This window comes from Sesamum indicum, linkage group LG6 (genome assembly GCF_026168435.1).
Source record: "Sesamum indicum cultivar Baizhima isolate 11 linkage group LG6, ASM2616843v1, whole genome shotgun sequence".
Classification (NCBI taxonomy): domain Eukaryota; kingdom Viridiplantae; phylum Streptophyta; class Magnoliopsida; order Lamiales; family Pedaliaceae; genus Sesamum; species Sesamum indicum.
Genome location: NC_142662.1, coordinates 25,017,768 through 25,045,063, shown reverse-complemented (window position 1 = coordinate 25,045,063; position 27,296 = coordinate 25,017,768). Strand labels below are relative to the sequence as shown.

At 33.9% G+C, this 27,296-nt stretch overlaps 4 protein-coding genes and 1 non-coding gene across 5 annotated transcripts; 3 read left to right on the top strand and 2 right to left on the bottom strand.

The window, feature by feature from the left end:
* The first annotated feature begins 10,519 nt into the window (after positions 1-10,519).
* Positions 10,520-12,439, top strand: LOC105163480 (putative indole-3-pyruvate monooxygenase YUCCA8). Its single transcript, XM_011081838.3, has 3 exons — positions 10,520-11,337; positions 11,431-11,802; positions 11,922-12,439. The coding sequence occupies exons 1-3, from the start codon at positions 10,687-10,689 to the stop codon at positions 12,144-12,146; spliced, it is 1,248 nt and encodes a 415-aa protein (XP_011080140.2). The 5' UTR covers positions 10,520-10,686; the 3' UTR covers positions 12,147-12,439.
* Positions 12,440-13,564: 1,125 nt separating this feature from the next.
* Positions 13,565-13,638, bottom strand: TRNAV-AAC (transfer RNA valine (anticodon AAC)). Its single transcript has one exon. It is a non-coding gene; the product is annotated as a tRNA-Val (tRNA).
* A 3,222-nt stretch (positions 13,639-16,860) lies between these two features.
* LOC105163482 (monothiol glutaredoxin-S10) lies at positions 16,861-19,211 on the top strand. The gene is made up of 5 exons (XM_011081839.3): positions 16,861-17,266; positions 17,380-17,453; positions 18,088-18,162; positions 18,751-18,777; positions 18,895-19,211. The coding sequence occupies exons 1-5, from the start codon at positions 16,995-16,997 to the stop codon at positions 18,969-18,971; spliced, it is 525 nt and encodes a 174-aa protein (XP_011080141.1). The 5' UTR covers positions 16,861-16,994; the 3' UTR covers positions 18,972-19,211.
* Positions 19,212-20,951: 1,740 nt separating this feature from the next.
* LOC105163483 (LOW PSII ACCUMULATION-like protein) lies at positions 20,952-23,844 on the top strand. The gene is made up of 4 exons (XM_011081840.3): positions 20,952-21,440; positions 22,436-23,008; positions 23,166-23,216; positions 23,495-23,844. Exons 1-4 carry the CDS (start codon positions 21,232-21,234, stop codon positions 23,634-23,636), a joined length of 975 nt encoding a protein of 324 aa, XP_011080142.1. The 5' UTR covers positions 20,952-21,231; the 3' UTR covers positions 23,637-23,844.
* A 426-nt stretch (positions 23,845-24,270) lies between these two features.
* LOC105163484 (photosystem I reaction center subunit IV, chloroplastic) lies at positions 24,271-25,185 on the bottom strand. Its single transcript, XM_011081841.3, has 3 exons — positions 24,822-25,185; positions 24,588-24,653; positions 24,271-24,483 (listed from the first exon to the last, which is right to left on the bottom strand). The coding sequence occupies exons 1-3, from the start codon at positions 25,071-25,073 to the stop codon at positions 24,379-24,381; spliced, it is 423 nt and encodes a 140-aa protein (XP_011080143.2). The 5' UTR covers positions 25,074-25,185; the 3' UTR covers positions 24,271-24,378.
* Between the last annotated feature and the right edge of the window lie 2,111 nt (positions 25,186-27,296).

The window sequence follows — 27,296 nt, the reverse complement described above, 5'->3', positions numbered from 1 at the left end:
TTATTTTATTGAATAAATCAGTTACATTATAAATTTTTCAATCATCAATATATCATAAGGGCGGTGAATGCAACGCCAAGTTAGATCTATTTAAAGTTCCTCATACAAAATTATTAATCAACACCTAAAATAGGCAATTTCGTGTTTGCCAAATGACGCTTTTTCCTTCATAGATTCTGTTGCTTTTTGGTTATTATCTGGAAAGAAAAAAATTAAACAAATAAAATCGCTGTATGAACAGGTTGTCAGAAAAGCGCCGTTTTATGAGTCAAACGCACTTTTGAAACCCCAAACTGTTCCGGGGGTGGCAAATCCGTGTAGGCAGAGTCGCGTTTCAGCCCCGAAAAACGCCAAAACCCACCTAAGTTCCTATAATATATACTATAAATAAATACCAACAACATATGCTATTTGAGGCTTACGCGTTTAACATTAAATAACTACCCATTTTATCAACTCCAAATTCATCTGCATTGCTCCCAACTACGAGACAAATGCGACTCTACCTAGACTAGCGACAATCGTTTTCTTTAAACAGGATCTAGATTTTTTTTATTTTTACATTTATGTCTGATACGACTTGTTATTCAATTGATGCTCTGTTATATGAGTTATAGCTTCATAGAACAATCGCACTTCTCTATAGAGAGGAAGCTTTGGAGTTTCTAAACTCCTTCGTTTACAATCAAATAGGACGTTTGCCCATATCAAATATTAATTGTTTACTGAAATTAGATTTGGCCATAGTAGTTAGCTTAATCATATTGCAAGTGGCATTGCACTTATCATGCATGTTGTTTTGTAACTTTTTTTAAACTGTACATCAATCACATGTTGCTATGCGGGTTGGTTGGTCCGAACTAAAATTTCCAAAATTAAGGGATAGGAGGAGTAGGTGAAATTAAAAGATTCTAATATGATGATTTCAATCATTAAATGATGAAGATGAATGTATGTATATATATATATATTATAAGGTAGGAAAAAAATTAATGAAGTGGAAGAATGTGATAATTAGGCAATTGGTCCAAGTTGCAAATTTTGGGTCAAAATCAGGTAAAAAAAAGATATCATGGCATTATTCCTTGAACCCATTAATTAATCTCTCTCTCTATATATATATAATCCACCATCAAAATTAATTGGAGGTAGGTTAGTCATGCATGAAGTTGAAGACCACCCTATATATATATATATATATTAATGTGTATATTATAATTAGATTTATTTATTTCACATGTAAGTTCAGTATATATATATATATATATATATATATAGAGAGAGAGAGAGAGAGAGAGAGATAATTAATTACATATAATTATGTTGATTAATCAATATATATATATATATATAGAGAGAGAGAGAGAGAGGGGGGAGAGAGAGGTGTTTGATTGATTTAATTAATAGTTAGAGTAATTAAAATATAGATGGATTAAGGGGTAATTAATATTGGGATGAAATAGAGGTGAAAACGGGGAAGGCATGTGGTGTCATGTGTTGTTCCACAACATCAAATTCAATTCCATGGTCAACTGTAATTCAAGATCAAACCCTACCCATATACCTACTCTTCTATTTCCATTTAATATATATATATATATATTAATTAATCAAAAACTAACTAACTCTCTTTCTATATATATAAGCATGTTCTTGGGGCTAATTTAAATTAAATATTTGCTCACAGTTGTAGTACTAATTATCTACTTAATTACATTTATATTATAATGAAATTAATTAAATATTTTATGAATGACTAATGTATCCACCTGGGCACACTCACCATATATCATATATATATATATTCCATATTAAGCTGGGAATTAATTAATTAACTGTAATAAACACCCCATTTGACTAAATAATTTAGCTAATTAGTGGTCTGTATGTATATATATATATATATTTGGTCATGATCAATAAAATATAATAAAATGTGATTAGTTATGTAATTATATATGTAGTCAAATATTGCATTTATGGAGAGCTAATTAATAATAACAAGAAGAAGAAGAAGAAAAGGAAGACCAACGGCTATTTTTATGCTAATTATGTATACATACAAAAAGAAGAAAAATGAATTAGAAAATGACAAATTCAAATTATACAAACAATTACTCAATTTTCACTAAAAAAAATTATAAAAAAATTGCAAAAGTTCATACTTTCTCTTTATAATTATTTGTTTTAGTAATATATTATTATTCCTTATTTCAATTTGATCGTCGAAGGAGTTTAACTGAGAACCTGATCTCGACTCTCCCAACAATTTATTCGTGTTGCAGGCTTGATCCCTTTTGCACTCAGCATTATATAAAAAAAAATTAACATTTTTGCCCTTACTGCTCCAAAATTTGGGCGAAATTATATTTTATAATTTATATTTATGATCAATTGATTATTTTAATTGTCGTTATAAGTACACATCATTCGGATATACACTTGAGAAATTTCTAGAAAAAAAATAACGATCGAGCACTCAATGTTAGTTGATCATATATATATTTTAAATACTCCGTTGACTGTGTTCGTTAAACCATATATATTAAAAAAAAAAAAATCATGAGTTCGAACTACGTTAACAAAGAATAAGAAGTTGATGGGAGGGAAGGTCAGATCTAACACATGCATGCACTACTGCAATTACTACGAGAGTAGTGTGTGTAAATTATGTCAATTTTAATTAAGGGGCGGTTCAATTCAATTCACTAATTATGTGTTAAGCAAACATAAAACATAGCCCATGTGCAACCCTAATACACTCTCCTACTCATACCTGAATCAGGCTATTGCAAGAATTTTGAGAAAAGATTTTGAATAATAATTCATATTTAAAATTTATTATAATATTATAAAAAAATAACTAAAAACAAAATCTCGAATTTTTTTTTTTATGTAAGTGGGCAAGCGTACATATCAGTTGTAAATGGGGAATTTGAGCGAAGCAAGCATCTTTATAGGACAAAATTACGAGACTCATTTCATACAAAGTACTTGGAGCGGACAATACATGTTGAATCGCAAGCCGCATTAATAATTATTATGAATTTCAAGAATTGTGGGGGAATTTAAAATTAAAATAATATAGGGGGTTTTGAAAAATGTGTAGTTTTTGAAGGAAGAGAAGGGGGTGGTTACTGGTTAGGGCATGCATGTCTTAGCATCTCGAAGGGGATGAAAGCATGGGGAAAATGAAAAAGGGAGTGATTGGTGGACGTAAAATGCATGCATCTCATCCTACCCATTCATTCTCATCACTTTTTTGTTCTTCATTAATTGCAACTCTTTGATTAACTAAATCATATATATTATAATATATCTAGTTAGAATGTCTTAGTTATATGTAAAAATAAAAATAAAATATATGATACATAATAATAAGGTGTTTATTGGTAGAATTTATTATCTCGCTTAGGCATTTCTTGACTATCCTTGAACGTTCTCTTTCGATCGATTCTGATTTTTATTGTAATTTTATATTTCATTATTCACTTAAAGAAAAGCATAGCATATTGGCCGTATGTTGAGGTTGTTTGGTACAAGTCACGTACTAAAGTAATTAAGATTCAATCGAACAACCTTAAAACACCAAATTAGAGTGTCGGATTGACCTCGACACGAACACTTTGACAATCAAATTAGTTAAGGAGGTCACGGTCTTATGGTCGAATATAAAGTGGCAATTAAACAATGGTTTCTGAATAATTTCATACATAAATGTAATAGTAAATGTTTTCCTTTAATCGGTTCAATTTTTATTCTATTTTTATATTTAATTTTGCTTAGAAAAAGCATAGCATATTGATCGTATGCTGCACTCATATGGCATGGGTCATGTCCTAAGCAAGATCCAATCGACCAACATATATGCAAACACAAAATCAGAGTGTTCGATCGATTCCAGCATTGGCACTCCAACGATCAGGTCAATTGATAAGGTAACAATCTCATGATCGAATATAAAATGACAAATAAACAAAGTCTTAAATAATTTCATACCTAAATGTAACAGTAAATAATTTTCTCTAAGTCCATTGAATTTTAATTGTTATTTTATATTTCATTTCGCTTCAAAAAAGCATAGGATATAAACCAATATTAATAAGGAACAATATAAGTATAAATTAAATATTAATTTCGACCAAAAAGGGAGAGAAAATATGGGGAAATGTGCCCATTTTTTTAAAAAAAAAGAAAAAACATAGAGGGGCTATATGCTCTTTGAGAAACACAAGGGGTAAAATACCATTTACCCCCTAATTCATCATATATATGTAGACCCTAAGCAATTCCAAAATATTAATTAATTAGTTAATAATTAGGAGTAATTAATTAATTAAGTCCCACTTGGAATATTAAAATAGAGTTATAATTGAAGTATTAATGAAGAGAGAGAGAGAGATGTGTGTGTGTGTGTGTGAGGTAATTAAAAGGGTGGATGGGGGGCGGCACCTTGATTAAAGACAAGAATTAAGGTATGAAATTGTGATTAAAATAGTGATTAGGGAGTGGCACATGCAAGAACCTGACCGTTTCATACATATGCAAATGCAATGCTTCTAACATGGTATTTGGATGACTACTTCTATTGATCCAACCGTTTTTATACCGACCCGACATTGGCGTTGGAGTTGGTGGTAATAAATGGAAGTACTGGGATTAATGGTAAGGGAAAATTACATCAACATCCCTCAGATTTGACATAAAATTATAAATATATTTTTGTTAGATAACAAATTATATTTACCCTCTTTAAAATTTGTTTCATCTTACATTTAACTCTATCAATAGGGGTTTCGATAAATTTATTACATATTATTCTTAAAATATCCCTAATAAAAAGTTTGACTTTAATTTTATCAACTTTATACTTAAATGCAATTTTTTTTTTGTTAAAATTAGCCGTTTTTGTCCATTACATATTGCCTGAATTATTTTATATAAAGAGTGAATTACATCCCCACCCTCTAAAGTTTAGTATAATTATAAATATATTCTTGTTAGATAAAATGTATAAATATATTAAATTTCAGGGGGTGTGGATGTAATTCACCCTAATATATAAGATAATTCCCGCAATATTTAATGAACAAAAACGGCTAATTTAGCAAAAAACTAAAATTACATTTAAGTACAAAGTATGTGAGACTATAATATTTGAAAAATTAGTCAAATCATAGTCAAACTTTTTACTAAGGATTTTTTGGAAATAACATGTGATAAATTCACCGAAACCCTACCGGTGAAGTTAAATGTAAGGGGGAACAAACCTCAAGAAGGGTAAATGTAATTTTTTATCTAACAGGGTTTGTTGTACTTATAATTATGTTAAATCTCAAAAGTGCTGATGTAATTTAACCTAAGGATAATGAGGTCATCCACATTCCCAACCATGTTAGTTAATCTACACCTAATTACTGTATGACATTCATTAAAGTAGGGTTAATTCCCCAACATCATTAATTAAGCACTCTATTATTGAGACTACTAAAAGTTTGATTTATTATTTATACAAAAAAAAAAAAAATGTATTAGTCCATGTTCCTTTGCCATGTGGGCTTAACAAGAATTTGGGATCCTCAATTCTCATCAACAATATATATATAGATAAGTGTGGTGTGTATTCTTTTATTTTAATTGAATGCATTTTAAGTAATGTATTTTTGGGTCTAGCTTAAATTTTAAAAATTTATTCTAAAAAAGACATTTTATTAAGAACATAGAAATTTTAGGGTTTATATACAAACTCACAGTCATAAGTTTTTCAGACGAGGGAAGAGCACACGGGCTCGCTCCTAGAAACAATGTTAGATTATGTGTTGAGCACTTGTCCATCTAATCTAACACTTTACGTGAAGCATTGTCTGATTTATAAGTCGAAACTTCATGAATTGTCCTTCAATACGTCCGTTAAATTACAAGAAAGTTTCAGGATTTATACATCGTTAGATCCCTAATTTTCATAAAAACTTTTTAGATATATATGTATATGAATCCAAGAAAATCTTGAATAATATTGAATTAGTGTTATAATTAAAAAGAGGTGAGAAATTAAAGGGCCACATGGGATTTGATCAAATTTTCAAGAATGATTGAAGCTTTTTTTTTTTTTTTAAAAATGCATAATTGTAGGTGAATAAAATCTTGGTGAGGGAGTTGAGTTGTTTTACAGCAATTAAATGAAATATAAAGTGGTGCAGAAAAGAACAAAAAGAAATAGAAATTGATGATATGGAGGAATATTAGGGGTTTGCTCCACTACATAAAATCTTGGCAAACTTATGGAAAGTGCCAATTAATTAAATAATATTCTCTCATAATTGGGGGAAATTTTTATATGATATTCCAAGATTTAGTGATGAGTCAGTGTAGATAACGAAAGAGAGAACCTTTAAATACTACGGATCTACCAAAATCTTCCTATATTTCGAATGTAACAGGTTAGATTTCCAAAGATTTTTTCACTCTATTTTTTTCATTTCTTTCTTACTGCCATGTGCCTTAATTATCGCTCTTAAACTATCATTACTATCTAATCACAACCCATTCCTTATTGCAAATGTGATGTGCCGTCACACGTCCCATATTGATTGCAAACAGTGAATTTGAGCGGCTTATAAACCCTCAAAACATATATATCTTCTTGCAGCAAATTGCTTTTTCAAGAACGAACTCTTCAGATGAGAAGACCACATCAATATATATAATATGTGTGCTTGTTAATTTGAATCATGACTCAGTTTTTTTAGATGAAATTTTTTATATTAAAGTAATTGTTTAAAATTACTAACCATTGACCACTATTTTTTAGGGAAAAATGTGACCATATGTACATTAAGTTGTCACTTTTAAACTTTAATTTAAAATTCTATGTCGAGTCAAAAAAATTTAAGTTCAAAAATCGAGAATATCGTATCTGATTAAAAAAAACCAATAATATTATATGGAGACAAAATTTATGCAATAAAAAAATACCCTACTTATATATGTCTAAAGATAGATTAATTACACAAATAAAAAAGAAAATAAACTTATACATATGAAATAAATGGAAAATGGGTTGAAAAATGATTTATTAATGTAATATATATATACATATGTGTGTGTGTGTGTGTGTGAGAGAGAGAGAGAGAGAGAGAGAGGTAAACAGAAGTTTGAAAATAAATATATAAGTAAAATCTGAAAGGTCCCTCTTGCAATCATAATATTGAACCTAACCCCATAATTTAATACCATATTGTATATTCTGCAAAATTATTACAATGATTTTAATTAATATTGTTTAGAGGAAATATTCCCTGTAGTTGACCAGTGGAGGACGGAGAGGCCACGTCAGAAGACCATGATTTTTGGTGGGAAAAAATCTTTAAAAGTGATTGATTATAGTCATTGGGAGTACGTGGCAAAGTATGATTGGAAGGTGCATAAAGGGATTTAAAAATGAGGGTGAGAGTATTAGTGTAAGTAACTGTGTCCAAAACATTCCAACAACCTCTTTGCTACCAACTTTCGTCTTCCTTCAAACCCCAATAATTACTTCATTAATTTCTTCCTCATTACTATATACATAATTACTTCATTCTTTCAAAATTAACTTTATTACTACACCAAATATAAATTAATTAAGTTTGTTATATATACACAGATATCTCCAAATAAATATCAACAATTCACAAACAAGAAATAATTTTATAATAATTAATTTGAAAAGAATTTCGGATCCACGTAAATGGTTTGTCTTTGATTTAATTTATTTTGTACTAATAAATTAAATGGGAAGTGAAGCAGTCCCACGTCGAATTTTCCTCCCAAACATTCCTAAAAAAAGCCATAATCTCCACCGCTGCAGTATCAATCACGAACTTTCTTCTACGCTACCAAGCTTAAAGATTAATCCCCCAAAAGCTATAAGCTTCCACGAACTACACTCTTTTATACCTACGTCCCACTAATCTCCAAAAAATCATCGAATTCCTTCCCAATAAACTTTATGAGTCACGCGTGATTGCACCTCATTACACACTTCACAAACCCTTTTCATACTTTAATCAAACACACACAGCACACACACATGGGGGGGGCAGGTAGAGAAAGTATGGGGTGAAAACCCTAGCTAGGAAGGTCCAGAAAGAAGAGCTCATATTCACAACCTGGCTGTGGAGCACACTGCACCCAAAAGCAAAATATAAATAAAAACCAAGTCTAAAGAAATACAACTCACATTCCTATCAAATCATGCATGCCCAGTATCATCAATTTCTAATTTCAAAAAACCCCTCTCCCTCTCCCTCTCTCTCTCTCTAATTATAATTCACGTCGAATTGCGACATGATCAGCTTTCCGTTGTATGAGATATTATTCATTCTAATTTTGTATGAACTTATTTATCGTTTTATCTTAAAAAAACACCTCGCTAGGAATATAAGGCCTTGGGACTTATAAGCCACTGAAATTTATCGTATATAACCAATATAAGACGCTTACCTATATAAATAATTATCATGATATTATTGATTTATTATATTATAATTAAGATACTGAATCAATCTAATAATATTTCATGATGATCGATAATAAAGACGTGTCGAGGTCTCTACTATTTATCCAAGGAAATAAATTCATAAGCGATATGTATTTACAAATTCAAAAAAAAATAAATCTTTCACATTCTTCCTCATGGAATATTGTTATAAAAAAATATAAAATTATTTTATTTTTATAGGGAAACAAAAACAAATATAGCATTACAAATGGCAAGCTCATAGCTCACAATCTTTTCTCATAAAAAGAAGAGAGAATTCCATGAAAACCAAGGTTTCATTCACATGGATTCACACTCCAAGTGGGTGGGTGCGCACCATCCTTTAATCCTTTTAATTTATTTAATTTCTCAAACCCTATATATATACCTATACGTACTGATTAATTAGATTAATCGAACCTATAATTAACACACAAGTAAGATCCTAAACCCCTAGCAAAGTACACCCTAATCATCATTACAGCATGATAATAGCTACAACTTTGCTAAGGCTTTACTTTCTTACCAAGAGGACATGTGTCAAGTTTTAAATTATTACACAATACTTAATGTTGGATAAAGTGCAATTAGAGCTTTCTAGCTATGCATTTTGTGGCAAGTGTATGATCACTAGCTAGTCTACCATAGATTTATCGAGCCAATTCAGTTATTTATGTCAATATTTTAAAATTTGAATCGAATAATGTTATGATCATGCTTGCAGAAACAATGTCAATTAATGGCAGTGGTAGAATCATTCTTAATTTGTATTGGGCACATTCTTTTTTCTTTTTTACATAATAATTGACCGAAGTATTATATTTCTTACATTGACATTTAGGGATTTTATTATTTAATAGTTTTAAATTGTGCTTCCACAATTATCACTATTGATTGGAATTTCATTCTTTAAATAATAATTTTAAGCACAGCATACCTAAGCATAAATAAAATTAAAAATTGAACCTATTATTTTCTACATAATTTTAGAAAATATAATTTTGGTAGTTAGGAAGGGGTGATTGGGAGATTTTTATCCAAAGTAGTAATCAAATTAATTAATATTTGGACAAAAATAGGTGGGGCCCGCAGGGGCACCCACGTAATGTGAACCATGAGTTGGCAGGGATGGGCTTTGTGGGCCGCACTTCACAATCCGGATGTGGGGGTCCAACAAGGAGTGGGTGACGTTACTCGCCACGCTCAATTTGGGGCTTCCACTCCACGTGGTCACCCGGTCACTCATCCTACTCAGCTTTTGCTACTGCCAGGTTAGCATTACATTATGCCTTATGAGATTTTTCCCCAGTTTCCTATTGGATATTGATGGGCCCATCAGAATCAGATGATGATGACATTTCACCTTCACTATTTATAAAAAAATACACACCCACCAAATATAAGACTGAAGTTCCGGCGACAAATTTGAGATCATATATCGAATGTGTTAGTATTTATCTTATGGAATATGTTATTATTGTTAGTCGTAATTATGTATTGATTGAATCGATATATTATTAAAATATACACAGTTTGGTCTCCATTTCATTACATAACGTTTCAGAAAAAGACATTAAAGAACTGATTAAGAAGCAAGACGACAGTGCTTATCACCCGTTTTGTAATAATGGGCGATGATTGACACAAACATATGGTGTTATCTCAAATCAAGTTGCAGTTTTTGGTATCTTTGTTGAAGTTATTATTCAAAAAAGCAACAGAAATGAACAATAGGAAAACAGAATAAATATAAGAATCATTTTTCTGGTGAGTTTCGTAATTCAGAGTATTAAATAAAATCATAATTTGGAATACCCACAAAAGGAAAAAAAGTAATCTTAAAAAAATAAAATTAACCCCACTATGATTCTTTAATGAATTGCATAATTAAAATAATAGAGGGAGACTTTGTGTTATGATTTGGGGATGGGGCCATTGAAGAAGTCATTAATTCCCACCAGCCGTCACATGCGCCTTTCATGAGTCATCGGTACTTCCTCTATTTAAAGCCCCTCCAATCCACCATCTCCCTCATTCCGAACAAACTTCAACAACTCTCTCTCTCTCTCTCTTACAACATCTTCTTTCTTGCACTGAAATTTGCAAATTCCTGTAAACAAAACCAAGAATCGTACCCTTCTGAACCTACATTTTCGACAGCAAGAATGTTTAGTTTTGCAGATACTGATATGTTTTCCCGCAGATGTGTTTGGGTGAATGGGCCTGTCATTGTCGGAGCTGGGCCGTCGGGACTGGCGGTGGCAGCAGGACTGAGGGAACAGGGCGTGCCATTCGTGGTTCTTGAGAGAGCGGATTGCATTGCGTCTCTGTGGCAAAAGCGGACTTATGATCGCTTGAAGCTTCATCTGCCTAAACAGTTTTGCCAGCTGCCCAAATTCCCGTTCCCTGATCACTACCCTGAGTATCCCACCAAGAGGCAATTCATCGAGTACCTGGAGTCGTACGCCAGGCACTTCGACATCAACCCGCAGTTCAACGAGTGCGTGCAGTCGGCTAAGTACGACCAAGTGTGCCGTTTGTGGAGGGTGAAGACTGTTTCTCCCGACGGTTCTGAAGTTGAGTACATCTGCCAGTGGCTTGTGGTGGCGACCGGCGAAAATGCGGAGCGTGTGGTCCCGGAAATTGACGGGTTGAAGGAGTTTGGTGGAGAAGTGATCCATGCTTGTGATTACAAGTCTGGTGAGAATTACAAGGGAAAGAAAGTTCTTGTTGTGGGGTGTGGGAATTCAGGCATGGAAGTCTCTCTTGATCTTTGCAACCATGAGGCTAAGCCTGCTATGGTTGTTCGAAGCTCGGTAAGTATTTGTATAAATTACAGAATTTGATTTAAAGAGTTTTTAGTAACCAAAGAGTTTAGGTGCTAATGGGATTGCCCTTTGCTATTTCAGGTTCATGTATTGCCAAGAGAGATATTTGGGAAGTCAACATTTGAGTTGGCGATGTTCATGCTAAAATGGCTACCATTGTGGCTTGTGGACAAGATTATGCTGGTGTTGGCATGGATGATTCTTGGAAACATTCAGAAATACGGGCTGAAGAGGCCGTCGACCGGCCCATTGGAGCTGAAGAACACTCAAGGAAAAACCCCTGTTCTAGACATTGGTGCACTTGAAAAGATCAGATCCAGGGAAATTCAAGTGGTGCCCGGAATCAGGAGGTTTTCTTGTGGTATGGTGGAGCTTGTTAACGGCGAAAAGCTTGAAATCGATTCAGTCGTGTTGGCAACTGGATACCGCAGCAATGTACCTTACTGGCTGCAGGTGAGACGATGGTTCCAATTCTTATAAAAATGTAGATCACTAGTTAAAAGGAACAGAAGCTGTTCTTGATGTTCTTACTTGAATACAAGACTGATGTGTTCTTGATTGGTTATGTACAGGAAACTGAATTCTTCTCCAAGAATGGCTTCCCCAACGCTCCGTTCCCAAACGGGTGGAAAGGAAAGGCTGGACTCTACGCCGTTGGATTCACAAGGAGAGGGCTGTCTGGTGCATCTGCTGATGCCATGAAAATATCACAAGATATTGCCAAAGTTTGGAAGGATGATTTGAAGCAGAAAAAGCAGAAAGTCCCCACTCACAGAAGATGCATTTCGACCTTCTGATCACAAAAAGGGGGGCCTCAAAGTTCTTGCACAGCTTCTATTCTTTCCTTGTAAATTTTGTCAAAACCTTATACACAAATTATACAGAACAACGTAAAAATCATACAAAGAAAAGCAGATAGCATAGAGACCAGCCCTCTCCATAAAAAGCCCAAATTTTGAATTGTTGGGCATTTTCCATACTGAGGATGATGAGGCTTTTTTCCTCTCCATTTTTACTACTGACTGTTGTAGAAAGAGATGTACAATTGTGACTGATCAATTTGCAATGAAAAAAAGTCCCTTTTTCTCCATTCCTGATCTTGTAATCTTCTACTGCATTAGACAGCTATTTGACTTATCCCTTTTCTATCGAAAACGACTGTTTGTTTACCATCAAGCGACTATCACCGGCTATTCCCTGATAAGATCGACTCATCGAACAGGAGGAATGTCTCTACAGTGCAGTTGTTTTCAACTGGAAAATTCCCTTCAAATACTGGTCATTCACATAAAAAAGTTGTAACCATGTTTAGGGAAACATTACTATTCCTCCTTCATTATTTTCATTCCCCATCCAAGAACCACACTTTTCCAGAAAGGAAAGATGGTCCAGCATTTTATCACCAACTTGCACATCTAACATCATCTGAATGGGCTGTGCAATTAGTGCTTGTTCTTTCACATCATTTTCATTCTAAGTTCTACTTTGATCAAGATAACGCGTCCCCTAATGACAGCGAAAATCATTTACTTTTCATTATAAAAGAATATACTCTTCAGTTTACAAATGACGATAAAATAACAAATTTACATAAACCTAGACCTATTTTACCCAGACGAGATTCGAATTCATGATCTCATGCTTGCAGTAACATAAGACGTCAACCTTAGCAGTCGGACAAAAAACTTGAAAAGTAAACTCATTTACTCTTCAAACATGCAAGTTGTGAAGTGATTTTTACATTACTCTTCAATGTGATTTGTAACAACAGATTTCATCTGTTGTGTGGAAAAATCTTGATTCACGTTATTATTATTTTTTGAGTTTGACTATCTGAAATGAATTTAATATGAAGCATTCTGTGCTGAGAAGCACATGGATAAGATTCATAATTCTCTAGGCATGGTGGGAATTTACAGTTAACTCTTCTCTGTAAAGCATGACGATGAGTAAAAATTACAGTCAGCCTAATATTCTCCGTAAAGCGCTGTTGCTCTTCAGATACAGTTCAAAAGCACTCAAAAACAGTGTTGAAATTTGAAACTGAAATGGCCCATATGGAACTAGCTGGATTTTGTATGCATTTGAAAACAGAATCCCATTTTTTCGAATTTCAAATTTCAATACGTGGGATCTCTCTTTATTTACAAAATTATTTCCAAAAAAAAAAACAAGAGAATACAGAGAGAACAGGAAGGAGAAATCTTTCAAAAAATGGCGTCGCCCGGACTCGAACCGGAGACCTTCAGTGTGTTAGACTGACGTGATAACCAACTACACCACGACACCTTTGTGTTATTTGTCTGTTTCTTTTTGATCTCTATTGGGTAAGATGTATCTAATAAATATAGATAAGCGGCTAGTTTTGCACCTATTTGTTTGTGTTTTCATTTTCAATTTTTAATGACCAAAAGAGCCTTAACATCACTTGCTTACAACTTTCCTCTAAACAAAAAAGGACCATACTGCAAAAAAGATATAACAACTAATAATTAATAATGTTGTTGTCATAGAAGCGTAATTACCATGAGAACAAAATCGGAACGTAATTACCAAATTTTCCATTTTAGTGGTCCATCACCGAATCAATCATTTGCATGTATCTAGTCGATGAAAAAGATTACGTTCCATCACCATTAAGGGTTCTAATTACTCTAAATTTTGCATCCATTTTGAGTTCTACCCTGTACTTTTTCATCTCAATCGGATATTCTTACATGAATTATCTTCATTTTAATTGAAAATCTTACACGTTAATCAGATCTGTGGTTTTCATTCAATATGAGATGATAGTACACACTCACCATCACTTTCAGAGCTCAGACAGCAACGTGACTGAATAGCAAAAACTCAAACATGTTAACATACAAAATTCTATCCACTGCACTCAAACAAGTGCACAGCCACAGACATCATTTACTCCTCAATCTTCTCAAGACACAACCTAAGTGAAAAACAACCCACATGGTTCTCCCATGCCATGAATCAAGAATGACCCAAAACCCCTCTGACTTCACATTTGCCTTCAATTCTCTGTCCTTTCTCTACTTTGGCTCTGGTGTCTGCTGCTCCTTCGGACATCCCCAGCCCATGTTTGCAGAACACCACATGGACTTGCACTTCTTAGGTTTGTTCCTCCTGGGAATTCTTGGGTCCAGTCTGCAGTTTGTGTCTGTCTCCGTCCTGGGAAATAATAGTCCAGATCAAGTTTAATTGATTTGAGCCAATTATATGGTAAGTACAATACACTTCGGTGTAATTGGTGTATAATTTCAAAAAAGTGACGAATCACATATCAAGTATATCATACTTAACTTGTGATTGATTTGATTCGACCAAATTTAATTTGAATAAAAAATTTTCATTTGACACACAATAATTACGTAGAGTTGGATGTTGGATGTTGGATGACCCTTTCTAGAATAGTGGGCTTGTTTTAGGTTGTAGTAACTAGTATGCAATCCACCTATCACAACATTGCTTTTCTACATATGTTCATGATCAAAACAAGTTCCTTCTTTCAGACACATTCACAATATGTCAAAACGATTTCCTAACAATCGTCTAGTGTAATTGAGAAACTCATCGGCCGTAGACATGATAAACAACATTTCCAAATGTACGTGTCTTGTGCTTGACTTTTTGGTTGTTCTAACACATATTTTACAACAGTGTCTCAAGAACTAAACCCATTATTATCATCAAACACCGTTACAAAATATTTCTTTTCTTGGAAACTCATTATATAATTGCACTTTGACCTAATTACATGAATCATGTGAAGCAATAACAAATACTTGATCAATGTAATGAGTTGAGATGTTGGAAAAACACAGAAGCTGGGCTTGTCAGAAATGAGACGTTGATGTCTTATACACATACATCTAATCTAATCATATGAAAGCAACAATAGATTGGGTAACATCCAAATCCAAGTTCTTGGTTTCCATGAACTAGACAACCTATGCAACACATGAGCTGGAGATGCTCCATGTCCTTTCTCACTCACAGGTGTTTGATTCTTATCTCAGTCAGCTATACATACATGTTAGAAAGAATTCAAAAAGCAGGTTAAAATTTTAATCCAATTATAACACTGTCATTGCATTATTGGCAGGTGGTTTTCTGCAAGAATTAAGGCATTTTCAGGTATAATGATCTGATGCCATTAGAGGAATCAAAATTGCAAGGTGGGGAAGATGCATGAATTGACCTGGAGAGTTGAGACTGATCATCAGATCTCCACCCCAGATGGGGAAAGCAGCACCTTAAATGCCATTTTTCAATATGTTTCTGACATGTTTGCTCCTGTATAATTGATTGTCTGATTTTTTTTAAAACTAGCCAAAATTCAAGATATTAACATAGGAAAAAGTTCAAAATTTTCTCTTCACTTTTGTCTTTTTCTTTCTTTTAATGGCAAAAAATAAAAGGGATGATAAAAAACATTTTCAATGTGGCTTACAAATCCTTCAGTGTCCCATTGTGCAGTTTTGTCCTAATGCGTCTCTCCAAGAGAGGACGTTTTACCCACAACCAATTCTCTAATGGGTTATTGTTCGCTTTGACTTCAGTTCTATAAGAAGGAGTTGTACGGTTTTATTATATTAAAGCGCCTCGTTAGGAAAATGATGCCTTAAAACTTATATAAATCGCACAATCTCTACATCAGGAATCGATATAGAACACTTCCTTATATCAATATCAATCAATCTATTTAATTATGATGATCTCAGTTCTTTAGTACCCACATATGATAAACATATCACCATAGTCCCACTAACATATGAAACAGATAGAAACTATTTCTCATAATTATATTATGGTTTATATTTAAATAGATTCGACACGTCTTTTGGGCTTGACTAAGAATGAGTTTTGGGACACCTGTAATTGTAACAAATATTATTGGGTCCATTTTGGAAAAGTAAAGGGCCAATTTTCTTACTTGTGAAGGGCTGATGTAGCCCATGGTAGAATATATGTAGTCCAGAATAGATTTTGAGCCTATAACTGCATATTATGGGCCGAGGAGTTTGGGCTGAGAGACTTGCCATTGTTGTCAATGGGAACAATTTAAACACGCAGCTCTAATCTTACTTAAACTAAATTCTTGCCTTTGTACTCATTACAAATTAAAAAAAAAATTGATTAAATTACCTTTATAATTGTTAAGATATATCTTTAATATGTATTAACACATAAAGAAGTATGAGAGTAACTTGATCATAAAAAAATTTATCTGATTTGCGATAAATCAGTAATAAGTCAATTGAGGGATATAGAATTTTTTGTTAATATCAGAAAATAGGGAGACTTATTTGTTAGACAGAACAAACTTTAAGTATGCTAGATATAATGTCTTAAATTATAAGAATTTTATGTGTAATTATACTAAATTTTATGAGAGTAGAATAAAAGTTAAAATCTGCCACAATTAATTTTAATTAATCATTGGTTCTGTTTATTTTTTTCTTGATAAGTACTCCCACCAAATTTCGCTAACTTTCTTAATTCTTACACGCCAGACTAACGTTAAAGTTTAAACCCCACACTACACTTCAATAATTGAACTGGCCGGAAAAGAAAACCCCCGAGAAGGCAAGCGGAAAAAGGGCTTCGAAATTCAGCACCGTTTCTTGGTAATGGCATCCATGGCGGCCACGTCTCGCTTAACGATTAGGAGCTTTGAATCCGTTTCTCTCCCCCCTCATTCTTCTTCTCTTCTCCGCACACAAATTTCCTCTGTTTCTTTCGCGCCCAAACGTTTTTCGGTTTATTACACTGGAAGAAGGAATGTGGGTCTGGTAAGGATTCGGGCCATGTGCTCGGATTCATCCGGGTCCGGATTGGAAGAGGATGTTAAGAAGACTATTGGTGAAAACCCGGTTGTGGTTTACTCCAAAACATGGTGTTCGTGAGTGTTCTATGGACAGTTTATTTGCTCTGTTTTGTTGAATGATTGTTGGGTGTTTGATGATTGGATTGTGTGGTTGTGTTGTGGGTTTCTTGAATTTCTGTTGGTTTTAGGTACTCCTCGGAGGTGAAATCCTTGTTCAAGAGACTTGGTGTGAACCCGCATGTTGTTGAATTGGACCAATTAGGTATGTTTTAATCCGTGTTTTGCTTTCTTGGTCATAGGTTTGGTTGTGCAACCTGACATATTTGTTGATTGGGAGAAGAATATGTGTATATTGGTGGTCGGAAATTATATGATTGTAGAACATTCATCAAGAGAAAACAACTGCGCTAATCGTGTGTTGGCTTTTTGATGTCCTTATTGCTTGCCAAAGAAAGAATGTTGGTGATGGTTCTTGAGAATAGTTGAAAACTTGAGTTATCAATGAACAATTGTTGCCGTCTAGATTCTAAGATATTTCCTATTGGGAAAGGGATGCAATATTTAGTTAGCAAATAGTATTATCCGAGATGTTTGATATATCGATCGATTCTATGACCTCTTTGGTGTTCTTTTGCACGTGAGGAAGATTACAAGTTAGTTGTAATCCGAAGCTTAAAAGACAATTTGTACTTATCAATTTAGCTGACAACGTCTGTTTTGGAGGATTGCTTTGTTTATACAAAGTGGAACATTAAAGCATCACTGAATTGATCCTGCGTTCGATATGGTCAGTGTTAGAGTTAAAAATAACGAGATGCTTGAAAGAGAGTAATGTTGTGGAAAAGAATGGTGAATTTAATTTAGTATCTTTTACATGAAACCTCTCTCGTTTTCAGGTTCTCAAGGATCAGAACTGCAGAAGACTTTGGAGTCGCTCACTGGACAACGTACCGTTCCCAATGTTTTCATAGGTAAAGAACATGCTTTGTGGTTCTATTTCATTTATGTATCTACAATAAAGCTTCAGATGTTCGTGTTGGATTTGCAACATAAAGCTGCTTGTGCTTTTATGCTTGACACCGGCTAGTAGACATGTTCACAAAAGGAAGTGCAGGCTGGACCAACATCTCTCTACACATCATTCGTGACACTGATTAATGGAAGATTAATTTTGATAAAAATAGGAATATCAAGTTTTTCGATAGAGGAATACTCACTCAAACACTCTGTCCCGGATGCTGCATTGCTCTTGTTCCTTTACGGGATGTTCCAGAATATACTCCATTTCCTAAAAATAATTTGTCATTTAAAACAATGATGGGACACCACTAACTATTACAACAGCATAGTTTTATGTGTACATTTACGACCAAAGCTAGTTGAACTCTCACCTAAAGTTTCATATCAGGTCAAACTAACGACGCTTATGTAGGATGTAGGAATACCATATTGCTGGTTCATAATCAGTTTCTTATTTATAGTTGCACTATTACATAATACTCATTTTATAGTATATTAATTAAAATCGGACTTCAGCTAATATTGGATTTTCACGACAGGCAGCAAGCATATTGGTGGTTGTTCAGGTACTGCTTTTAAGAACATTATCCTCGTCCTCAAGAGTTCTATTGTGGCAAAACATTCTAGCCCGTCTTCTTTGAAAAACGAACATTACCCTCATGATTCTTATGTTTTTGGTACAGATACTGTGAAGCTACATCAACAAGGGAAACTTGAATCGTTGCTTTCAGAGGCTGGAGCTGTGAAATCAGAGAGCTAGACTTTTGAGTGCTATTATCAGTTGATATTGCGCCACTTCTACACCGATTATTTCAGACTACTACGAGATATGCAACCTTTCTCCTCGTTTATATACATTTACATATATCCATGTATATCTTGTCGAGTTAATAAAAATACGTCATCGGTTTCTGCATCGATTTGTATTTGCTTCTTGTACGAGTGAGCGTATCTCGGTGAACACACTGATTCTGTGGTGTTATAATGCAGAATTCTTCCATGTCTTTGTGTTGATTTATGAGAATTAATGCGATCTATTACAGTGTGAAAAAGGACAAAATTGTCAACATAGGATTAAATTTGTCAAAAAAGTACCAGATGTGAGATGTTCAACACCAAAGTCGTCAAGAAAAAGGAGTAAATGTGTAAATAGAGTAAGTTGGAGGACCAAAAGTGCTAACAACCTAAGTTATGGATCAAAAACGTAATTTTGCTTAGTTTTAATATTATTTGGACCAATGGATAAATAGTTTCCTAGTTTTGTATGCTCTTCTGTTTTGTCACTGGGATAGGTAGTGTAATTGGACGGTTCGGTTTGAAATGGGTTTATGGACTCAAGACCCGGTTCATACTTGAATAGGTTTTTGGAAAACTTCGATAAGGTTTGTATAATAACATGTAAATCTTTTGTGATTTAAGAAATTATATCTAGTATTCCAGACGTATGTGTCCGTTCAATAAGTAGATTCTTTTGTTGGTCAAAATTTATGGAATGTGCCGATATCCGTCAAAAAGTTGAATGGAAATTCATATTTACCTGATGATTTATTATTGACTTGTTGCAGGTCAAACAAATCTTTTCTGATCAAACTATCTATGTAAAGGTGAAGATGTATCTCTTCACATGCATTAACATTTGAAGATGTATAAGGGTGTTGGTCATAAAAAATTTATCTGCTGCAATAAGATAGTAATCAGTCGGATTAAATATAGATTTTCATCCATTTTGTTTGCTAATATTTTTATCAACGGAGGGATTTATTTATTGGACGAAAATACATTTAGAATTTTGGATATAATTTTTTAAATTATAAAATATTTGTGCGTAATTATACCAAACTAATAAGAGAGGACGGTGTAATCCCTAAGTCTTTTGTGGATTGGACTAGTAAGACATAATAGACCCGTTTTTTAATTTTATAAGTATTTTTTTGTAATTTTAATAAATAACATCACTGTATTTTTTGAACATGAGAAAAATTATACTATTAATAAATAGTTAACAGTTCACTAAATTATAAGTGCATGTTTTAGTTTCTAAAAATATTAAGAATTTCGAACATATTTACTACTTTATTTTTTTATATAGCATATATAATATTACACGATAAATAAATTTAAAAGACATTTTAATCAGATCAAATTCAAATTCAAAAATTAAATTTGAGATTCATTTCAAGGCTCGATAATATGTTAGGTTTGGAATTTAACTCGAACCCATTGTTATTCCTAGTATAGAAACACATTTGGTTGGCAATTAATATCGAATTTTTGTTTTAATTTTCATTTCTTTCTCGCGGTTCTATTTCTAAATTTAAATGAAACATAAGAGGAATTAATCCATCTTATTATATTTGGATTGATATATATATATATATATATTGTCCGTTATAGCTTCGATCATATAGAGAGAACAATATGTTAGATCGAACAACACGATTTTGTCTTATTATAGTGCCCTCTACACCATTAGTTCCCAAATGAAGAGTTTGGGACGAGTTCATAGCCTCATTCCTACAGATGACGTTAAATGATGTGACTTTTTATGACATGTTCATTATCCCGTTATGTAATTATTGTATGCTCTAACTTTGTTCCTATATGGAGGAACCACACAATTTTGCATTAGGCGTTTCATTAGTAAAATGGGCATTAGGGCTTATGAGTCGCCTAAACTCCTCATTTGCCTATTATTATGGATTTCAAATTTTAAAAAAATCAACATCGTTTTATTCTAAAATCTAAATTTGAAAAATATTAATTTTTAAAAAAAAAAGAATGAAAGAATTCAAAATTATTTTTTAATTATTTCAAATTTAGAACCATGACTCCAAATCAAAAAGAAAAAATGAATTGAGATAGAGCGTGGCTGCATAGAGATCATCCAGAAAAGAAAACCCCGAAACTCGAATTTCCAACCCATGAATAACAGCCTCAAATTATAGGCTGCAAACACTTTGGACAGCTGTAACCACCACCACCACCACCCTCTGCTGCTGCTGCTTGGCGGTTGCCCTGCCATGGCCGCGGTGGCGTGGCTCTCCACTGTTATAATTGACTGCCCCAGTTGCAGCCGCACCGTTAAACGCCTCGGTTTTTCCCGCCAAATCAATGGCCTTAGGCACAACTTCGCGGTAACCGGTGTCAACTCCGTGCGACGCCGGAAAAGTCGAGCTTCAACCACCATCACCTGCTTCGCATCCAATGGACCCTCTCCGTCGGAGATCAGGTCCCTTATTTTTTCAACTCTTATATCAATTCAAACTAGTGATGTTTTTTGACAGAAGACCGGCATTATTTGCTAATTGGTGCAGTTTCTTTTATTTGGATTCTTCAATCGCGTGCTATCTGATTATTCAGCTACCTGTGTGCGGTTTTCAGCACAGAAACAGAACATAATTAAGCTGTGTAGTTGGGATGCTTTTTCCGTTTTGTTCCGTTTAAACGTACTGCAAATCTAATTCTTCAAGAAGTTTTTCCGCCAAATAAGTTGTTCTTATGAGATTAATACCACATTATGATTTTTGGCAATTTTTGTTGATTGGTTAAATACTTAAGTTACATTTGGTTTGATTGGTATATTTTTATATAAATGAATGGTGTGAACGATTTTTTGCATCTTGTACTTTTCATAAGGTAAAGTTGGATAGACAAAAATAATGGCTTCGCGAAAGTGTAATTTTGTATTGTATGCTTTAGGTTTCTGTTTCTTCTTATCTCGATGAAATTTGAAGCTTTAAAATGTTCAGTTGAAGTTTCTCTTGCACTATTGAATCTTCTTCCCTTGTGCAGAACTGTAACTCGACCAATTTCTCTATCATTTATTTTGTTGATGTACATTTCTAGTCATAGTATAGGACAAACAGAATGTAGATCATACGACTGAAACCAAATGTCAATACTATTTACCATCATGTGGGAGGTTCATACCAAGATCTGTTGTATTAAAGTGCCGATTGTAAACTTTCAATAATAGCTGCATACCCCCCCCCCCCTTTTGTTCCTTTTTTTCACTTTATGCATTCACCAAGTAGCATAGTTGTTAAAATTACATGACGGCTACTTTTTAAGATGTCTCGGTTTTTTGTATCTGCTTCAGATCATTCTGAGAAGTTAAACAAGAATATTAGCTGACCTCTTCTCTTCCTGTCCAAATGCTTCTGTGCTCGGGTTCTCTTTAACAAGTGAAGCCTCCTTCTAATCATTGTTTTATTTGTTATTCAGTTCTACAGCCAAAATACGAAGTGAAGTTCTCTCTCCCTTTCGCTCTGTTCGAATGTTCTTTTATCTTGCTTTTGTTGCAAGTGGTTCCCTTGGAGGATTCATAGCCTTCACACAACTACTTGGTGCCCTGGCGAATTCATCAAGAGCAGCTGAAGCTCCTGAAATCCTCAAGGGTCTAGGCATAGATTTAGCAGCAGTCTCTGTTTTCGCATTTCTTTATTACCGGGAGAATAACGCTAAAAATGCGCAGGTGGCCAGACTTTCAAGGGAAGAAAGTCTCTCAAATCTTAAGCTTCGTGTAGATGAGAAGAGGATTCTTCCTCTTAGTGCTTTTAGGGGAATTGCTCGCCTTGTTATCCTGGCTGGTCCTGCAGCTTTCATTGAGGAGTCCTTCAAACTCAGTCAACCTTTCTCTGAGCGTCTTCTGGAAAGAGGGGTGCTTGTTGTACCATTTACTACAGATGGAAATTCTCCTACCTTTCAGTTCGAAGAAACAGAAGAGGGAAATGAGATTAATGCAAAAAGGAAAAGGCTATGGCAGCTGGCTCCTGTTTATGCTGCTGAGTGGACCAAGTAAGTTAACCTGTAATTATGTGGATGACAAAGATGGAAATTCCGTACACTTTTCCCTATCCAGTTGTTGATTTTCCAGTTGTCATCATCACATATTCAGAAAAGGAAATGAAAAAGATTATGAGATTTCTTCTTTTGTTGTACTAACTGAAAACAGGTGGATGGATGAACAAAAGAAGCTGGCTAACATTTCTACTGAATCTCCAGTGTGAGTATCCTTAATTTTGCTCAAATATCACATGGTTCTTAGTTGCATCATCTTATATTAAATCATGCATCTCTGTCACTTAATTTACTTATTCAATGTTAATTTCTGTCTCTTTACAAAACTTTATAACGGTCGCATCTCCAATGGGGAACTTTTGAATAACTGAAATTGGTTATCAGTACATGATTAGCCATCTAGCTCTCACTGTGTAGGAAAGATTTACAAAGTATTTAAGAATGTCTGGTGAAGAAATTTTATGTCTCCATTTTCACATGAAGGTATTTGTCTCTCCGCATGGATGGTCGAGTTCGGGGTAGTGGCGTTGGTTATCCACCTTGGAATGCCTTTGTTGTGCAATTACCACCAGTAAAGGGGATATGGTCTGGTCTTCTTGATGGCATGGATGGAAGAGTGTTATAAGCATTGGAACTCTCCTCTCCTGATATATGAAAGTTGAATTTCTGCGAATTAACTCTGTCGCTAGCTCTGCATCAAAGAGCTTTGGAAACATTCACTCATATCACATCATAGAGCACAACTCCACCCCTCCCCCAACCCAATACGTCATGTAATTTACTTAGATCTCAGTTACGATCCCTCCATTAATCAGCAACACGGTTTTCTCTCATTGCTCCTGGTTTTTCTTTAAAGTAACTAGTTGCCGCGTGTGTTGTTTCTTAACATCTTGCCCCCTTTATCCTGTAAAAGATGTGGCCCGAATACTATGCATTTAATCTGCATATGCCTAAAAGAAATTATCTTTTGCTTAATTCTCACGTTGCATGTTTTCTCAATGCTTCCAGTGCACATACACTAAGTACTTGCTGGAACGATCTTAAATTTGGAACTTTGAGCAGGTTGGCACTCGGCCCTGAGGTAGTGTATATGCTGGACCTTTAACTTCTCATTTAATTTTGTTTGCGGAATTTCTTCCATCCATCTTCCGCTTAATGTCAATTAGTGTGAAATTTTGATACTTTCATCCTTTTATTCATCTTGTTATGAGTTGCAAGTTCTGGAAAGCCATTAAATAGTAAAACAGCAGAGGAAGATATATAAAAGCATAGCCCATTGATTGCAAAATGTATGATACAGATATTCATACTATACACAAGGTGTATAGCTAAAAGAGATCAAACATTTAAAAACAGAGCATAGAGGCTCATGCCACCACTTCTACTTCATCCAATGCGTAGTTGTTTGTAGATACATTAGCATAATTCACTTTGTTGAACCGCACAACCACTGGGTAGCGAGTCTTGGGATCCTGCCCACTCACAGAGATATATACACTCAGTATAAATACATACATCAACGAAATTATGTGAAAAAATTTGCACAAGAGCCTATATGTGAGAGTGTGTGTCTCACCTGGTCAACAGCAACAACTGAACCTACTCCCTTGTACCAGTATGACTCCTTCCTCAGAATTCTTACCTGATCCACATGTCGACCACATCAAGTCATTAGAAACCAATATTAGTTAACAAGCTGTTGCCTTTAGCTAATAGCACCATAGATGAATTTATCATTGAACTTCATTCATACAGTGAATTTTCTTTTCGATATTCTTCAAGAACAAAGACCTTGAAAATTGTTACCTACCTTTGAGCCTCTTGGGGGTCCAATCGGTGGTGGCTTGGCTACTTTAGGGGCTTCAGCAGCCGGTGCTTCGGTGGTGGCGGCCGCTGGTGCCGGTGTCGCCGCCTCCTCCGCTGCCCGGACCACCAGCCTAGAATATCTGTTGTTCTTGGGAGAGAAGAATAGCATGCTACTCTTAGTGGTGCTTGTGCTGGAGGTGACATTTGGTGCCACCACAAATCCACATGCAGCAGATGCCATGCTGCTTGTTGCCATGCTCTCTCTCTAAATTTCACTCTCAAATTCCCTGTGATTATACAGAACTTATTCGATGTAGAAAAGAGATAAAATTAAACAAAGTGAGAAGATTTTGAGAGGCTTTGAGTTGAGGGGATATCTTTTTCCTGGACTGGGATGACACTGAGAAAGCCATGATGTTGGTTTAGCCATTTAGAAACTGCCACTTGGCTACCATATCCCCTTCTTTCGGATAATCTCATCTCTACTCTTTTATTCTTTTTTCTTTTTTGTTTTCTCCTATAGTTTCTTGGCCTTTTCTTTTTTCACAAACCCTACACTTCCTATAATGACTTGCCAATTTTAGAGGAAATTAAGATAGGGAAAAAAAAAAGGGGCAAAATTGTTATTTCCCTAGTCAAGTATTAATGTTGTGCATTTTATAAACTAAGCAATTAGAGATTAAATATTGTTTCTTATATCTTCAGCTTTTCTTTGAAAATTTGTAAAATTCATTCATAGTTTCATAGAATTCAGTTGTGCATTTGGAGTCTGACTGAACACTCTATTCAAGTTTTTACTTACTTTTTAACATGATCTCAAACATCCCAAACGCAATGTAAGGGTGTTTAGTGTTTGATTTAAGGTGGTTCAAACTTAAAATCATTTGCAGATAGTTTAATTTATGTAAAGTTTTTATGATTTTGGTATGTTTAATTCCTCAAAATTAATTTTGGGGATGAAAAATTAATGTTCAAATACCACTTAAGTTTGACTTTGTAAAGTTACAGAGAATGTAAATAACCACCTTCCGACATAGCAATTGAAGACTGCGTATGCCGAAGGGTATGGTATAAACTTACCGTTTCATATTGGAAGTGGGGAAGAACATAGGGTTAAATGTAATTTACTTATGTGAAATGACCAATATATATATATATATATATATATATATTATTTAAAACATAATAAATTATCTTCCTATATTTTGAAAAATAAAATAAACTAATGGTTTAGATAGGGGTAATCTGTTTTATTTTTTAAAATACATGGAGTAATTTGCTATTATTTTTTTTCACAATACTCTTTTTGCTTATTTCTCATATTTCGGGGGGAAATCGTTCAAAACCTAAGCTTACAGCTCGACTTGTGGCTTGAGGGTCTGGTGCAAGTATATATCTTTTTAGAGAACTTTGATTAAATTTGTATTTAATTTTGTTTTATTGAAGTGACATATTACATGCACATATATCAGAAAAATAATCAAAGTATTTAAGCAGTTTTTGTCTTTAGAAAGTTTCAAAATATTTTTTGATTTGACTTTTCTCAAAATTTATAATACTACTCTATTGAGTGTAGTATTTTAGTAAATAATTGTGGTTGAATTGGAATCACTAGTACGAAATAACATTGTCTTTAAAAAAGCAGTCCAATTCTTGCCTCAACCTTTTTATTAATACACAATCATCGCATATCATTTTCACCAATAATCACTTTTCTGATAGTCACTTTGATTCATCATTCTTAAAAAGCATAAGCTTACACAAAGTGACCTTTTCATCACATGGTCACTAAAACAAGTTCACACCTAACAAAAGATAATTATTTTCACATCCCTTAATTTGTGATGGATAATCATACATTATTCATGACAGTGTAACATTGATGTTTTTGGGAGGTGCACGTATAATTTTTCAAAAAAGTATAAATGGCTTGGGTAAATAGTGTTGATATTTTTTGTGAGTGTATGTGTAATTTTTTAAAAGACATATGTGATTTGTGTAAGTACATCATAGATCAGGATTGCAGATGAAATTATCTCACGAGGAAAAAAAAAATCAAATTAGAGTTACATTAATTCATTTTTAATTTATTTTGTTGTTGTAGTTTCTCCTAGTGACTATGAAAGAAGGTAATGTATACCAAGCATAAGCTATAAGTTCCATAAATGATCTCCCTTGTTCAAATATCTTGGCAAAATTAATAACGGCATGGTGGTTGGGGGTAGGGTCTCTTGCTCCCTGGTAGGATCCGTCCGGTTACATCGTCAAACGTCACAATATCAACGGTTAAAAATTGATCTATCCAAATAGCTCGCTTATAGAAATACTTACAATTGTTTAAAATAAATATTTATTAATTGAAACGAGAAGAAAATATTTTTTACAGATTTTGATTTTGAACTATTTAAATTAAATAATTTATAACTAAATGTTATAAGTATCCTCATATCATCTTTTACTACTTATTGACAAAATTATA

Coding starts and splice junctions, on each gene's coding strand:
- LOC105163480 (XM_011081838.3), top strand. CDS start 10,687: ATGTTTAGTTTTGCAGATACTGATATGTTTTCCCGCAGATGTGTTTGG. Junction 11,338..11,430: donor CTATGGTTGTTCGAAGCTCG/GTAAGTATTTGT, acceptor TTGCTATTTCAG/GTTCATGTATTGCCAAGAGA. Junction 11,803..11,921: donor ATGTACCTTACTGGCTGCAG/GTGAGACGATGG, acceptor GGTTATGTACAG/GAAACTGAATTCTTCTCCAA.
- LOC105163482 (XM_011081839.3), top strand. CDS start 16,995: ATGGCATCCATGGCGGCCACGTCTCGCTTAACGATTAGGAGCTTTGAA. Junction 17,267..17,379: donor TACTCCAAAACATGGTGTTC/GTGAGTGTTCTA, acceptor TGTTGGTTTTAG/GTACTCCTCGGAGGTGAAAT. Junction 17,454..18,087: donor TGTTGAATTGGACCAATTAG/GTATGTTTTAAT, acceptor TCTCGTTTTCAG/GTTCTCAAGGATCAGAACTG.
- LOC105163483 (XM_011081840.3), top strand. CDS start 21,232: ATGGCCGCGGTGGCGTGGCTCTCCACTGTTATAATTGACTGCCCCAGT. Junction 21,441..22,435: donor CCCTCTCCGTCGGAGATCAG/GTCCCTTATTTT, acceptor TTTGTTATTCAG/TTCTACAGCCAAAATACGAA. Junction 23,217..23,494: donor ATTTCTACTGAATCTCCAGT/GTGAGTATCCTT, acceptor TTTCACATGAAG/GTATTTGTCTCTCCGCATGG.
- LOC105163484 (XM_011081841.3), bottom strand. CDS start 25,073: ATGGCAACAAGCAGCATGGCATCTGCTGCATGTGGATTTGTGGTGGCA. Junction 24,654..24,821: donor GACCCCCAAGAGGCTCAAAG/GTAGGTAACAAT, acceptor CATGTGGATCAG/GTAAGAATTCTGAGGAAGGA. Junction 24,484..24,587: donor CAGTTGTTGCTGTTGACCAG/GTGAGACACACA, acceptor GTGAGTGGGCAG/GATCCCAAGACTCGCTACCC.